General features: G+C 40.8%; 1 protein-coding gene across 1 annotated transcript in view; it reads right to left on the reverse strand.

The window, feature by feature from the left end:
* Nucleotides 1-13,622, reverse strand: part of LOC119397588 (maternal embryonic leucine zipper kinase) — a 154,563-nt gene that overhangs the window by 121,871 nt on the left and 19,070 nt on the right. Inside the window, exons 6-9 of the mRNA XM_037665016.2 lie at nucleotides 12,682-12,774; nucleotides 10,941-11,039; nucleotides 10,258-10,425; nucleotides 2,164-2,250 (exon numbers count right to left, since the gene is read on the reverse strand). Of these exons, the coding sequence (XP_037520944.1) occupies nucleotides 2,164-2,250; nucleotides 10,258-10,425; nucleotides 10,941-11,039; nucleotides 12,682-12,774 (447 nt within the window). The remainder of the gene's footprint in view (nucleotides 1-2,163; nucleotides 2,251-10,257; nucleotides 10,426-10,940; nucleotides 11,040-12,681; nucleotides 12,775-13,622) is intronic.

Consider the following 13,622-nt stretch of genomic DNA (forward strand, 5'->3'; position numbering starts at 1 on the left):
TGGTATTGGGATGTTAAACCCCAACAATTATTATTACTGAAATGCTATTGGAAAGGCGTCTTGGTTTGCCGACAGCATGATGCGTCATCTCGCCAAGACTGCACCTCATTCTTCCCCTAAACATGAAAAAAAGCTAAAGCAAAAATGCAGTTGAGTCTCCATAATATTCTCGATTGGGTTTTTTTTTATTATTATTTGAGCTGCCATGCACAGCAATTAAGACGGAGATGAAGGACAGGACATGCGCCATGCTGTCCTTCACGTCTATGTTTTATTTATTGTGAAAGGGAAAATCTGATTAAATTCTTTCTTAAACTTCAATCTTGTATGAACCAGCCAAAACAGAGGGTTTTGAACACTTTTTGCAAATTCCTCTGAATAAGCATTTTTTTTAGCCCTCAAAAAATATTTAGTGATAGACTGGGCATTGATATGAACTTCTGGAGTATCACTGCTATAACAATGAAAAGAAAAAAAAGGTCCAAAATCGGCACATATCACAGTGTTGGCCAACACTCAAAATTTTTTCTTAACACCATAGGAAGCAGAGCTTTTAAATTTTGCCCTCACTGTCAGGAGAAATCTGCCAGAACTGCACGATTTCTGGCACGTTAGTAAATTGGCTTCATTTTAAAATTATTCTTCAAAAAATGCCATATTCGATTTCTTTCAAGACTTTAATCAAGTGTTTTGACATGCACTGATGCGACTTGGAAAAACTTGTCACATTATTTGCTTGGCTGTGGAATTATAAAGTGAGAAATGTGTCAGAATAAATGATACTACCACATGTGGTATCAGTGGTGTTCTAGTTGACAGGTCCCTTTCTTTTACAATACAGAAACACTCCACAATGGTTAGGAAAGCAGAGTTACAAAACAAACTTCCAGCTAAAGACGTTCCACACATGACGTTCCTATTATGCATGTATGTAGTGATAGAATTGTGACGAATCGCCACATGGTTTTGAGAGTTCGCTGTTAAAGGGGTACTGACACGAATATTTTCAGTTGTTTTTTTGCATCAAATGAAAGGTCAAGCCCTCAAGAGCCTAGAAAAGGTAGTTAAGCGCGAGTGCGCCCTGAAAAGGTACTAATTAAAGTATGTTTTTAAAAGCTAGTTTCGGTTCCTACTGTAGCCTGACGTCATAACACGGTATGAGCTTCTCGTCACGTGTTCGCACAATATATGACGTTTCCACGGCCACTCCGCACCGTGGTTCCGTTGGTGACGCACAAGCGGCCATCTTGGAAGTTTTGGTACCTAACGTCATCACAACTAGCCAGACTGCTGCGTGAAGTCACCAGAATTTGTACTGTAGCCTGACGTCAAGCTAGTGTTGATGTCAGTAGGTGCGACATGGAAAAATTGACTTTAATATTAAATTAAAATATCTTATCAGCATTTGCTGAGCTTCACACTTGCTCAGAGCCATCTTTGCATACAGGCGATTTGTATGGCAGAGTAAACTCGCCTTCGAAAAATGGTGTCAGTACCCCTTTAACACGAGGCTTCTCAGGTATCAAGCCATATTTCTTGAGTGTCGTTCTAAGAAATGAAGTGGAGGGGTTCCAAAACGATCTTCTGAGCCTAAACTCAAACTACTAATATAGGAGTGTGATGTACAACTAAAACTGAATGAGGGAGCAAACACAGCACTCGGCTATGCCTGAAGAATGGCAACTAGAAAGGAATCGTCTATGCATTGTTATCAACAGACCAACAGCCTTGTGGAGCAACTACAGGCAAAAGGTGTTGGTCACGCCACCATTGGTCACACTACTGCCTCAGCTTTTCCTCTCAGGCCAACTGCCTTAAATAGGGATTAGGGACAGATTCTTTTTTTACACTCGGAAGCTTTTATTCACAGAAACTTGCACTGTTTCCTTTTCAGCTTTATGCTGCCATTAGTTGGATAATAATTTTCAGTCTCACAAATCTTCCTTCACCTTGCAAATTTCATAGACCTTACTTAAAACAACAAGAAATGCATCATAGTACATTTGGTATAGTAAGACACACTACTGCATTCACTCAAAGCATTAGGACTTAAACAATTAGTCGAAAACACAAAACACTGGTTAAGTGCCTTGCTGCACGTCTCCTACTTGCAAAAAAAGCTGCGTACATTTCCAACCTCTAAGGATACAGGGCTTTACGAACCTGAGAAAGCTCCACAACAACAGAACTTTTGGAACGACCACAACTGACAGCCAGCTCTGTAACCACTTCATCATCAAGAACAGACAACTGCAAATAAAAAGTAAAAGAAAACAGTGGCAATGAAATAGGAATTTTAAGAAGAAGAAAAGATACAATGCATGGTGTATAAATCAGGGTTCTGTTACAACTTGTGTGTGCACAAGCTTACTCTCCTCCCAACCCATTGATGGTGGAAGGGAGTGGGCAAGGCAACATAAAAATGCTGCTAAGGAAAGCAGTTGCTGACCCGATCAAAAGAACCCCTGCCTGTAACGTTGACTCCAACGGCATTCCTTGTCCAACAATTTATCACTTCCAAGCTTCCATTTTTACCAGAACTCCTCATTTACTGCTTGTGCAATTTGAGTACAATTGTTGCACTCTTATCTACTGGTCAGCTTTTGAATGTGAGGGCATAATTTGCACACCAGTTAACAAAAAAGAATCAGGTAACTTTCTTTTTTCCAGGTGTTCATTTTAAGTCTACGCTTAACATCACAACAGTTTATGTCACAGATGTTGGGTGGCACAAATAACTAAAAATTGTTGCTGCTGCACATGCATGATGTATGTAGTGTCTGAAAATTTGCAGTGCTTTGAAACCAGATGCTATTTAGAAGGTCCTGTAATTTCTGCGGTGAGACAAAAGGTTTTGATGTCCATCTTTTGCTGGTACTATATGAACTGATTTGTATCTCCTTTAGTGCTCCATGCTTTTGCTGCATGTGTGGCTACATGCACATCACTGTTCTGATATGGTGGACAGTCAAAATTAATCTGGAACTCATCCCAACAGCATTCCTCATAGCCCCAACATAGCTGCATGACATTAAATCTCGTAAATCAATAAAGCCACAGTTTAGACTTTATTGAACTTGATCAAGTTCATAGACGAGTCAAAGTAACAATTGTTTTCACGCAGGAACTGGGACAGCAGATCTTTCATTTCAAGGAAAGCTGTGCATGTTTTCTATCACAATAGAAACTGCACAAGCCTGAAAAAAATGCACAAGGGGGAAACAAAGTCCGCTGTAAGAAAATTAAAATGGTGCATAAAATTAACATTTTCTGTGTGGCTTTGTGAGAAGTGAGCACAGGGTACACTTTCTGTTCATCCCTATAGACTGCAGCCAAATTAATTTCACAAAAGCAGTGACCTGCTTTCTGTACTCCTAGCACAACCATCCCCCGACATTTCATCAAGCGATTACGCCCACTAAGAAAGGCAATCACCGTAGCCAGAAACCTTCCCAGGATTTTGTATATGAATGGCTTTTCGCACTGCAAAAACAGTTAGCCACCTCTGTTCCCAATATGGTAGGAATATTTTGCTGATGACCCCTGCCAATAAGCACCGACAACCTGTTTGGTAACAGTTGACAGACAGCTTGTCACACCAGGAAAATTAGTTCAAGGATTCTTCACCACCTTGTTGCTGGCACCCAACTTAAACCCGTCACATGAGAAGGTTGAATGCCATTTGTATCCAATGATATTCTATACATCAAATGACAGACGCCGTGCACTGCCACAAGAGAGGATATAATGTCCTTCGCATATGATGCAGCGGAGACTGGAACAAACAAAAAATTCACAGCGTGTTTAAAAAAAATATTATGTATATCAAGTCTTGATAAAAATTGTTAACAACAGATGTCTGTCAGACTGCGTTGATTCCATGCCATGCCATGCGTTGTGCACTGAGCACATGGCCTGACATGGCAGACAAAATTCTAGGCAGTGTCGTGGTAACGAGGATAGCTTTTGAGAACGAATGAGTTGAATTGGTTGACAAAAAATAAAACAATACACTTGAAAATAAAAACATTAATTGTTATAATGAGTTATTCACATTTTATTCTGTATTTATACGTGGCCCCTCTTTGGCATGAGTACTCATTCGCAACAGGAACGCATTCGAATGAGTTCAGCAAACTCATTCATTTGCATGAGTCATTTTCACTTAATGACATTTGATGTGCCCGTGTGACAGTCAAGTAACCGCATTAAATGTAAGGGTCATTAGGTACAAATGACATTAAAGATTCTCATGTGAAAGGAGTATAAGTCAGAAAATCGTTCTCAATTATTCACATGCAGTTAGCCAAGTGCACTTTGTATGTTAAAGGCCAACTCCGGCGATTTTTTGGCCATGTCAAAGTAATGGTGCTTTTATGTTCCTGAGACGCTCCTGTTACGGGCCCGATAGCAGGAATACTCGGCAAATTGGAGAATAATTTTAAATAATCAAAAAAGCGCAACACCGAAACCAAAACCCAACCGAGTTTACTGTCTACGTATGACGTAGACGTTGTTACGAACGAACCGGAAGTCGGGCAAGGCATGTCGGCCACGCCAGCGTGGAGTATGAAAACTGTGACAGCCGGGACGACCAGCGAAGCGCCGGCCAAACCAACGCTGTCTGTCGCCTTGTGCACAGCAGACGCTCGCTGTAGCGGCCGAAGCGCCGAAGTTAGCGGTGCCCTCGGCTGCGTCACTTCCGCCGCCTTCCCAACACAGACGTCACAGACGCAATGTTGCCAATAATTGTGGGAAGCCAGGAGGGCGTTTGCAGACAATCTTTAAAATTCATTTGCAAACAATCTGTGCATGTCTCAAGCCTGTAATTTGGCATAAATGACGGAAACATGCAAAGTAACGTACCCAGCGAATTTCATTGAGATCCATCGACCTCGAAAAATCGCCGGAGTTGGCCTTTAATGCCCCTGCAGGCACTTTCTCTGTGCATTTCACTGCACCAACTGTCAGTGACAGGGTACCTCAACCAAACCCTTTGTGTTAGAACCCAAGCATTTCAGAGCATACTTGTGTCTGCTTGAGGGGTGATCAGAACGATAAGATTGGAAAAATTGTAATACAAGCAAAAGGAAAACATTGTTCTATCGACACTGATACCGAAAATAAAGATTTTTATATAACGCACTAATGACCAATGGAAAGATGAAACAATGATGATAGAAGAAGGTGAAAGGTAGAGTTTTGTCAAGAAATTGGACTATATCATTTTGAAGAAGTGAGGGGGAACTACATCAGCAACGGCAAACGTGAAGTTGTCCCCACAGTTCCTCCTCATGCTTAGGAGTTCTACAATTACGGCACATCCAAATAGCAGAACTGTGGAGCAAGGCAACAATATGACTGCGACAAAGAATGCAAGAAAAAACGTTCCGTCAAGTAAACTCACAATCTGCAGTCAAAGAGCTGCAGTTACAGCCACAAGGCAAAGCATTGATAGAGATAGCAAAGTACTAAACTATTAAATGAAGTAGGTATCATTCACAGTGTTACTAGAAGTGCAAATTGCAGTAAACATCCATTTACTAAATTAAACTACAGAGTAACGTGCATAAAGACAAAAGACTCTCTCAGTGACGCTGAACACTTGCCGTCACAACAATGGCGTGATGTGAAGTGCAGGAAAGTAGGGAAGCACATATACACCCTTGCAATTTTTTAACAGTATCGCGGGAACGCTGAGCACGGAATATGGCAGTGAATATTCTCAAAAGGTAGCAGATCTGCCAACGATGCAGAAGCGCACAAAGCACACTGAACTGCGTGCGGAGTTTGCTATGCTGATGCCCAAAAACAGCGACATCAGTGGGTGTGTCTCGGTCTCCTTGACGCGCACGCTTTCCAGGTGGAGGAGTATGGCATTCATAAAAAAGAGGAAACAAAGGGACTGATAACACAGCAGAAAGCACAGGTATCGAATGTGCCAAGCAGAACAGCACAGCCAAGGACACTTGCGCTTGGCTGCACATAGTGTGCATACGCATACTCTTGACCATTTCTCCGATGTGCTCTGTTGGACCGCGCTGTTTACTTAATAAAGATTACTTAAAGACATGTTGAAGTAAGCAGTGTAGCAGACGTCGCTCGCAGTTCAGCGTGCTTTGTGCACTTGTGCGTCGCCAGCAGATCTCGTTACCTTTCGAGAATATTAGACACTACCATATCCCTTTCCATCCCGAGTTTTTTGTAGGGTAGAAAAAATTTTTTGATGTCATTTTCTAGTTAGGGGCTGTTGAAAAGCATCCAAAAAAATTAAGGAGACGGTAAGTACAATAGTTTTCACAGGAGAACCATGTCCAGTATACTGGACACTGGGGTTTATTTTGTTTCACTCATGGGTACCATACATTTGACTCTCTTTCTTGAATTAATGTTGCTTTTGGTCTTTTCAGAAGGTAATTGTCTTCAAAAACACAACAACGGTTTGTTTTGACCCAAGAAAAAGAACAAAAAGATGTCTGTTTTGCTGGGCTCATGGAAAAAAATAAAATTGAAGAGCGCCTCTCGTGTCTACAAGCCAACCTCCTTCGCTGCCACTCCCCCCTCGTGGTCCCATGCTCTTGGTAGAATTCCCAGCATGCTCCTGTTTCATTTATTATAGCTGGGCTTCAAGATTGTCACGTGACGCTTCCTAGTTGTTTTCTTTCCTCCATGTTTAGCACGATGCACGACACTTGCATCCTAGTGTCCAGTGTACTGGACAAAAATACATTCTCACATTGCGAGCAAACTTCTGATTAAAAAGGCTACCTTTTCGCAACATTGTTTCAAGAGAACATAAGTTTGCTCGCATGATTTAAATTATTTGAATTGCATGAATATAGCTCCTAAAATAATGCCCCTTACTTGAGCATCTCAAGCACTCAAGTTTCCTCGTGAACGATGCCATTACTCTGAGGCACCCACATAAGAAAATGCGGCTTAGGGAGGACCTACATTACAAAAGATATTGCTCGCCTCTGAGAGAAAGCTGCAAAAGTGGTTTCAGTTCCGATTTTGGCTTTGCTTGGTTTTCTGCACTGAGACTACATGCATCTGCATGTGGTCTCCAAAACACAGCACATGAATTGCATATGTGATTGGCCACGTGTGCTCATTCAGGAACCTACCACAGTGGCAAATTTCACAATTGCACAGACTTCTTTCTACTCACGCGACATTTAGCAGCCAGAAAACATATCATACAATCACAGCTTCGCGATGCCTTAACAGCATGCTTAATTGGTACAACAGATGGCTAATGATCCTTAATCGTAAATGCAAGATGGTGTCCTTCTCTCGTTGTCACAGCACACATTGTTTCCAGTATTCCATCGTTAACACCCCAATTGAATGAGTACCATCTTATAAATATCTTGGAATAACCATGTCTCGCGATTTATCATGGCATATTCACATCGATAACAATTTCAGCATCAAATAAAACACTGTTTTCTCAGGCGCTATCTCCACCTTGCATCCCCACCCCCCCCCAACATGTAAAATTACTTGTGTATAAATCACTCATCAGACCGAAATTAGAATGTGCATCTGCTGTATGAAGCCCACATCACGCTTACTTAATCAATGCATTAGAAGCAGTACAAAATTGTGCTGATAGATTCATTCCCCCTTCTTACACATGACATCACCATTTCATCTTTGAAAGCAAAATCCAGACTGCTGCCCATTTCTTTTGATCACCGCGTTGCAAGCCTTGTCCTCTATCATAAATTCTTTCATTCGTCACTCAATCAGCCACCTTATATAACAGCTACAGCACGCATACCTCACCACACCAGTAATCCAATTTAGGTTGCCCGCCTATCGTCGCGTACTACTACTTTCACTACCTCGTTCTTTTTTCGAGCAGCTATGGACTGGAACAGCCTGCCCCGGGGCATCGCTCAAATCACTCCATCTGCTTTTCAAAACAATGTTCAGTGATGGAAGCAACATTTTGCTTTTTGCAGCACTCTGAAGCAGAAAAAATGGTTCTTTGGAGCAGCCTTAAGTGTCTTCGGAGCAGAAAAAATGCTAGTTTGGAGCAGCTATTGGTGTTTTCGAAGCAGATGGCAAAATATTCTTAACAACTCCCGGAGTCTAAAGCATCATTTAAGCATCTCAAATATTAATGTTTATTATTGAACATATTGCACATATAATAATCACTGCAAATCGCAAGAAACAAATAATTAAGCAGATGGATGGTCATTGAACTCTAATTAAGATCAGCTACATATATTTAAAATAACAGTACTTGTGGCAGAAATTATATAAAAGCAATAAAGCTGAGCATCAAATTATAAAAGTAGCCACAATCACATGTAACTAGGGGTGTGCGAATAGTGAAATTTCACCTCAAATCGAATTCGAATCGAATAGTGCCGAATAGTGGCAAAAAATATCGAATGTCGAATCGAATATCGAATAGTATATTTACACGAAATGTGTACTGCCAGTTACGGCAAGACAGAGGAAAAATCAGGGATGCTACGTCGTGCCGACAGTTTCATTACGCACTTGTTCGGGAGTGGCTTTTGTTTCAGCTTTTATGGGCGCGCAGGCATGTTGATAGAAGAACCGCCGTTCTAGTCACAAGCGCCACTTCCAACCTCCTAACGGTTAACAGAGGGGGGTACGGTAGCTAGTCTTTTTTCCCCATGGTCGCGCTATACGGCTCATCTGACAACGGTAATGTGCTTCATCGCCATGGGTGCTCCGGGCCCAAAAATCTTCGGACGCCCGTTCACATCAGCGTTTCAACTGAGTGCCGGAATGATGGGAGTTTCGGAACGAGTGGTTCGGTGCGGCAGTGGTGACGGCCCAACGTGAACAACTTTTTACATGCAAAGCCAATGACCGGGGGTTTCGCAGGCCAAAGTCAGGACGTTTTACTACGCTTGCTGCATAGGCAACCGAACTATACGCAAGAGTCTTCGTTTTGGGAACGAGGTTGTGAAGGGCTCGTCATTTTTCTCGTGTGTTTTTCTACATGCAGAAATGACATAATCTTGTTTAAGGTCAGTATGGGCTCGCTTTCGAACCAGGATGTCGGTGAAAGCTTTAACGAAAGGCCTACTGTAACAACGTTAGCGTTAGTTTTAGCCACCCCACCCTAACCAAGTTGCACCGTTGGCCTTTGTCGCATTTTAGATATTCGTCCTGCCGAATTATTCGAAACTTCGAATACTAGCTATTCGAAAGTCGAATCGAATTATTCGATTAGGTAATGTTCGATTCGAATTCGAAACTCGAATATATTCGCACACCCCTACATGTAACTATTGCCAAAGCAGCAGTTTATAATCTGTACGAGATCAAAGCAATATGTTATTTTCATATTTCACCAAAATAGCCAGCATCGAAAATTTTTTAAAAAAAAACAGCTATACACTTAAAATGACAGTTCTTGTGGCATAAATGAGGCCCAAGCTGATAAAATGGTAAATGTAACCACTCACACATCCAAGTCGTCACAGCAGAAGTTAGTAATCAGTACGATATCGAACTAATCTCGCACGTTTAACCAAAACATTCTGCTTGTCAGGTACAAATATAGAGCTAAACCAGACATATACAGTGCCAGTACTTGTGGCATTGTCAGTATGCTAGTAGTATGCAGTTAGTATGCAGCTAGTAAGCAAGCTACACACTAGCATACTAGGATGATAGTATATACAGCTTGCTTTTAGTTTCGTTTAGGCTTGCTGGATGGTCACATGGTTTAAGTTCATTGTTTTTAGTTTTCCAACGCCATTTCGGAGAAGGTTCAGAGCAGTTACTAACAAATAATTGCACTTTGGAGCAGCATGGAGCAGCATTTCTCTTTTGGAGCAGTTTGGAGCAATTGGAGCAGCACTCCCATCACTGTATGTTGTTGATCACCTTCAACACTAAAACAATCTTCACTGATTATTGTGAATCGTAAATAAAACCCCACCTCTTACGCAATGCCCCCTCAAAAAGGGGGCCTTTAATGCAATTAACTGAACTGAACTGAATGTACTGAACCTTATTGCCGAAAAATCATTTTCCGGGTGCTGGGTCACTATTTTTGTATTCTTGGTTGCGAGGATTGGCACTGGGAAATCATATTTAAAGGGACAGTGTAAACAAGGTTCTACTCTATATTATAGCATGTTTTAAAGGCTGCTAGTTTAGGTTGAAATTTGATTCCAGTGAGCATCCCAGATCACACTTCTGTGGTAAATACATATATATAGCAAAACTGGAGAAGAAAGCAGACACGATTCTCACCCGGTATGTGCTCTTGGCACTCACTGGGTTCCCATACCCTTTGACCATCCATGGGTGGTTAAGCAGCTGAGTGATTGCAATGCGCTTGTCAGGGATCACAGTCATCATTTCAGACAGTAGCTCCACACTGCTGTCGGACAGCCACGACGGACAGTCATATTCCCCTTGCTGAAAGTACACCGAGCATCTTATCGCAACAGCAAGAAAAGAGCAATGCAATGTCACTGAAAGAGAGAATGTGACTTTGCAATATTAATGCATTCAAATTGCTTTGCTTCAAAGGACGGCTGCTTTGTTTCACAATTCTAGCATTCCATCTGAGCAGTTATTTTGCTGATGAGCCTACTACCTTCAAGCACACGTAACTTCCCGGTGAAAACATTTGTTTCACTGAGTCTCGTATTCAAATCAATGGCACTATGCAAGAATATGGTAGAGCAAGCATTAGTAAAGCACGTCCTCAGAAGAAATAAAAAAAGGAAACATAAGCAAAAAATCAGATGAGAGCCCAAGGTACTGCCATGTGTAATCATCATAAATTTATAAGTCCATTACAAATGTAAAAGTAACGTAATAGCCAAACTTTAATCAGAGACTAGTACCAACTTAATACAACTTTTCTCTTGTTTGCACAGCGACACTATGAAAATGAAAAGGGAAGCATCAAGCCAATTTCACTTTACCTGAATTTTCCTGTACAGGACAGCTACATTCTCATCATCAAAGGGAAGGCATCCACATAGCAGTGCATACAGAAGCACTCCCATGCTCCAGATATCCACCTTAATTAAAGAAAAAAAAAACATTACAAAGAAGCACAACAAAAAACACATAGGTTGGAAATGAATAGTTCCCATTGATGCATATGAAGAGCTCTGCAAGATGGATCAAAGAATAAAAGAAGAAGAGCAATAAGTTACTACAGCTTCCCACACATGCTAGAAATCAATTTTACAGGCATTGTTTGGCAATGATGTAGGTTTGGTCAAGTCGGGAAGAGAGTAGTCCAGATGAAAGGTTTTGAAATATTCAAGTGTAGAGCAGAAGCACAGTGACAAGGTGTACGGCATAAAATGGTGAGACACGAGATGCAGACCTTGAAATGTTCTTTGGTAGTTGGCTTTCTTGAAAGGTGAATCATAGTGATTCACTTTTGCAGTGAATATTATTTACTGCAAATATATGCAGCCTGCTTTCACAGCAGTTGAGCACAGCATGACAGGCTCTGAAGTGTCACTGCATAGATGGCTTGGCTGGCATAAACAATCTAATTAGCAAAAAAGAAAATGTCCGATTTCTTGAGACTAACATGATTTGCAAGCAAATGCTTCTTGTCCACACGTCTTCCAGGTTAAATGACGTCGTACCCGCAGCTTGACCCCATTGATTTGTGCAGAAGTGGGCTCACGAAACATTAATAGCAGAAATCAGACCCAAACTAACCAAAGTGATGACTACACCTTAGGTTAATCTTAATCATGTTTTGCAAACACAACATCGGTGGTTTATTTAATATTATTTCCTAAGCTCCACAGCTACAGCAGAGTTAATTTCAAACTATACTGGTGCCAACAGTTTCCTCAAACAGCTATATTTATTTCCGAGTTTCACAGGAAAGGTGGAAGACAAGGTTGGATTAATCATCCTGGTCATGCTAGCAGGGCCGTGTTTATCCAAGTACAAATATGCCGTAGTGCAAATTACCTTCCCTTATGGCCCATTCAACTGATTCCTACCAAGTGGGACACAGCACCTGCTCATGTTAACTGTTTGAGTGTGCACTGTGGTTTTTGTCTCATTTGCCCAAACCAGCTGTACACTTGATTTACTTGCACTATGGGTTGGGGCCAAAACAGAAGCTTGCCTTCTGCCCTAACTCCGAGCAGGGTGTCCTTGTCTTGGCACCATACATTTGCTGCCAAATGTGAGGTCTCAAGTACTTTTGGTAAGACGAAAAAAAGCAACACCACAGCATGACACACAAAAAGAGTATTTACTGCTTTTATACAAAGACGGCAGCTAGCAAAAATTTGTACAGTGAACACTTCCTGGATTTTGTTCCTTTGGAACTATTCCTTGTATACGGTATATTTTGGCTTTCTCTTACAAAGGTAACAGTATATTCCCATTTTGTGCTAACACTACACTATAATCATCTCCTTTCTGACCTAAGGCACTTGAGACACCACACTTTAAAGTTGACAAATGTAAAATGCATTGCCAGAACACTGCGGAACACTATAAAGTAGCCAATAGAATGTGCTGTTAGTCAAAAAGGTGAGCTCACACACCATTTGGAGACTACTCTGATGCCTAGATCTACACCTTCAGAAAAAGAGAAGTTAAAGCTTTAGAGAAAGCACCGAAAAAAAATTTTTTGACAAAAAATTGCCTGTCCTGATAATGCAATTAATAGACGCTCACCATGGACCCAATGTACTCTTGTCCCATAACCAACTCCGGCGCAGCATATGCAGGGCTCCCACAGCATGTCTCCAAGTTTGTGGTCATTCCTCCCTGTGACAATAAAGAAAAATGTGTTGCGATTTTAAAGAAGCCCACGAAATGCAGGAGCAGCAAAAATCAGCCAAACTCTGCAACAGTTAAAGGGTCCCTCAAAACTAGCATGCATATGTAGTAATGCATGCTACAATGCCTCTTCCCATATGTAGTCTGCTCAAACTCTGGAGGAGTGCTCACATTTGAAAATTTCCATTGAAAAGTGTCCTTTTTTATTTATTCCTAATACATTAGAGAATCCACCATTTGAAATTATTGGATATCCACTCCTGTTCAAAAACAAGTCACATATACACTTATTGAAATTTCACGGAAGGTAGACAAGAGGGATCTGTTGCTATTATTCAAAATACTCCTAAAGGCCCTCAAAGAGGGTATTACATAGGGAAAGATATTACAATAAATTGAAAATAATAACACAGTGAGTGAAACATGACAAAAAACACAATCATGACACTTGTCTGATATACAGTGAGTAAATGAGATTTTAAAAAATGCAAGCTACACCATATTTTGAATTAGAACCTCACAGTAATTAAACACAAGTGGTAATTACGTGATAAAAAAAGTGCATAACATATTAGACAATTACAGAATGCCTACACAAACTTGCAGTACATAAAATACAAAATGTGTACAAAAATAAACACTCAGAACAAGAATACAGATTTGATATGCCAAATGAAAAATGCTGACGAAATGAAACAGAAAAAGAAATTAACATGAGAATGGTGCAGTACATTTCAAAGTGTAGTAAACTGAAAACAAGGATGGTTAAAAAAATGGGTCAACATAAATAAATTAGATCGGACAGTGTGTTTAGGCAATTCGCTCAGTGTGTAGTA

This window comes from Rhipicephalus sanguineus, chromosome 1 (assembly GCF_013339695.2).
Source record: "Rhipicephalus sanguineus isolate Rsan-2018 chromosome 1, BIME_Rsan_1.4, whole genome shotgun sequence".
In the NCBI taxonomy this organism is placed as follows: Eukaryota; Metazoa; Arthropoda; class Arachnida; order Ixodida; family Ixodidae; genus Rhipicephalus; species Rhipicephalus sanguineus.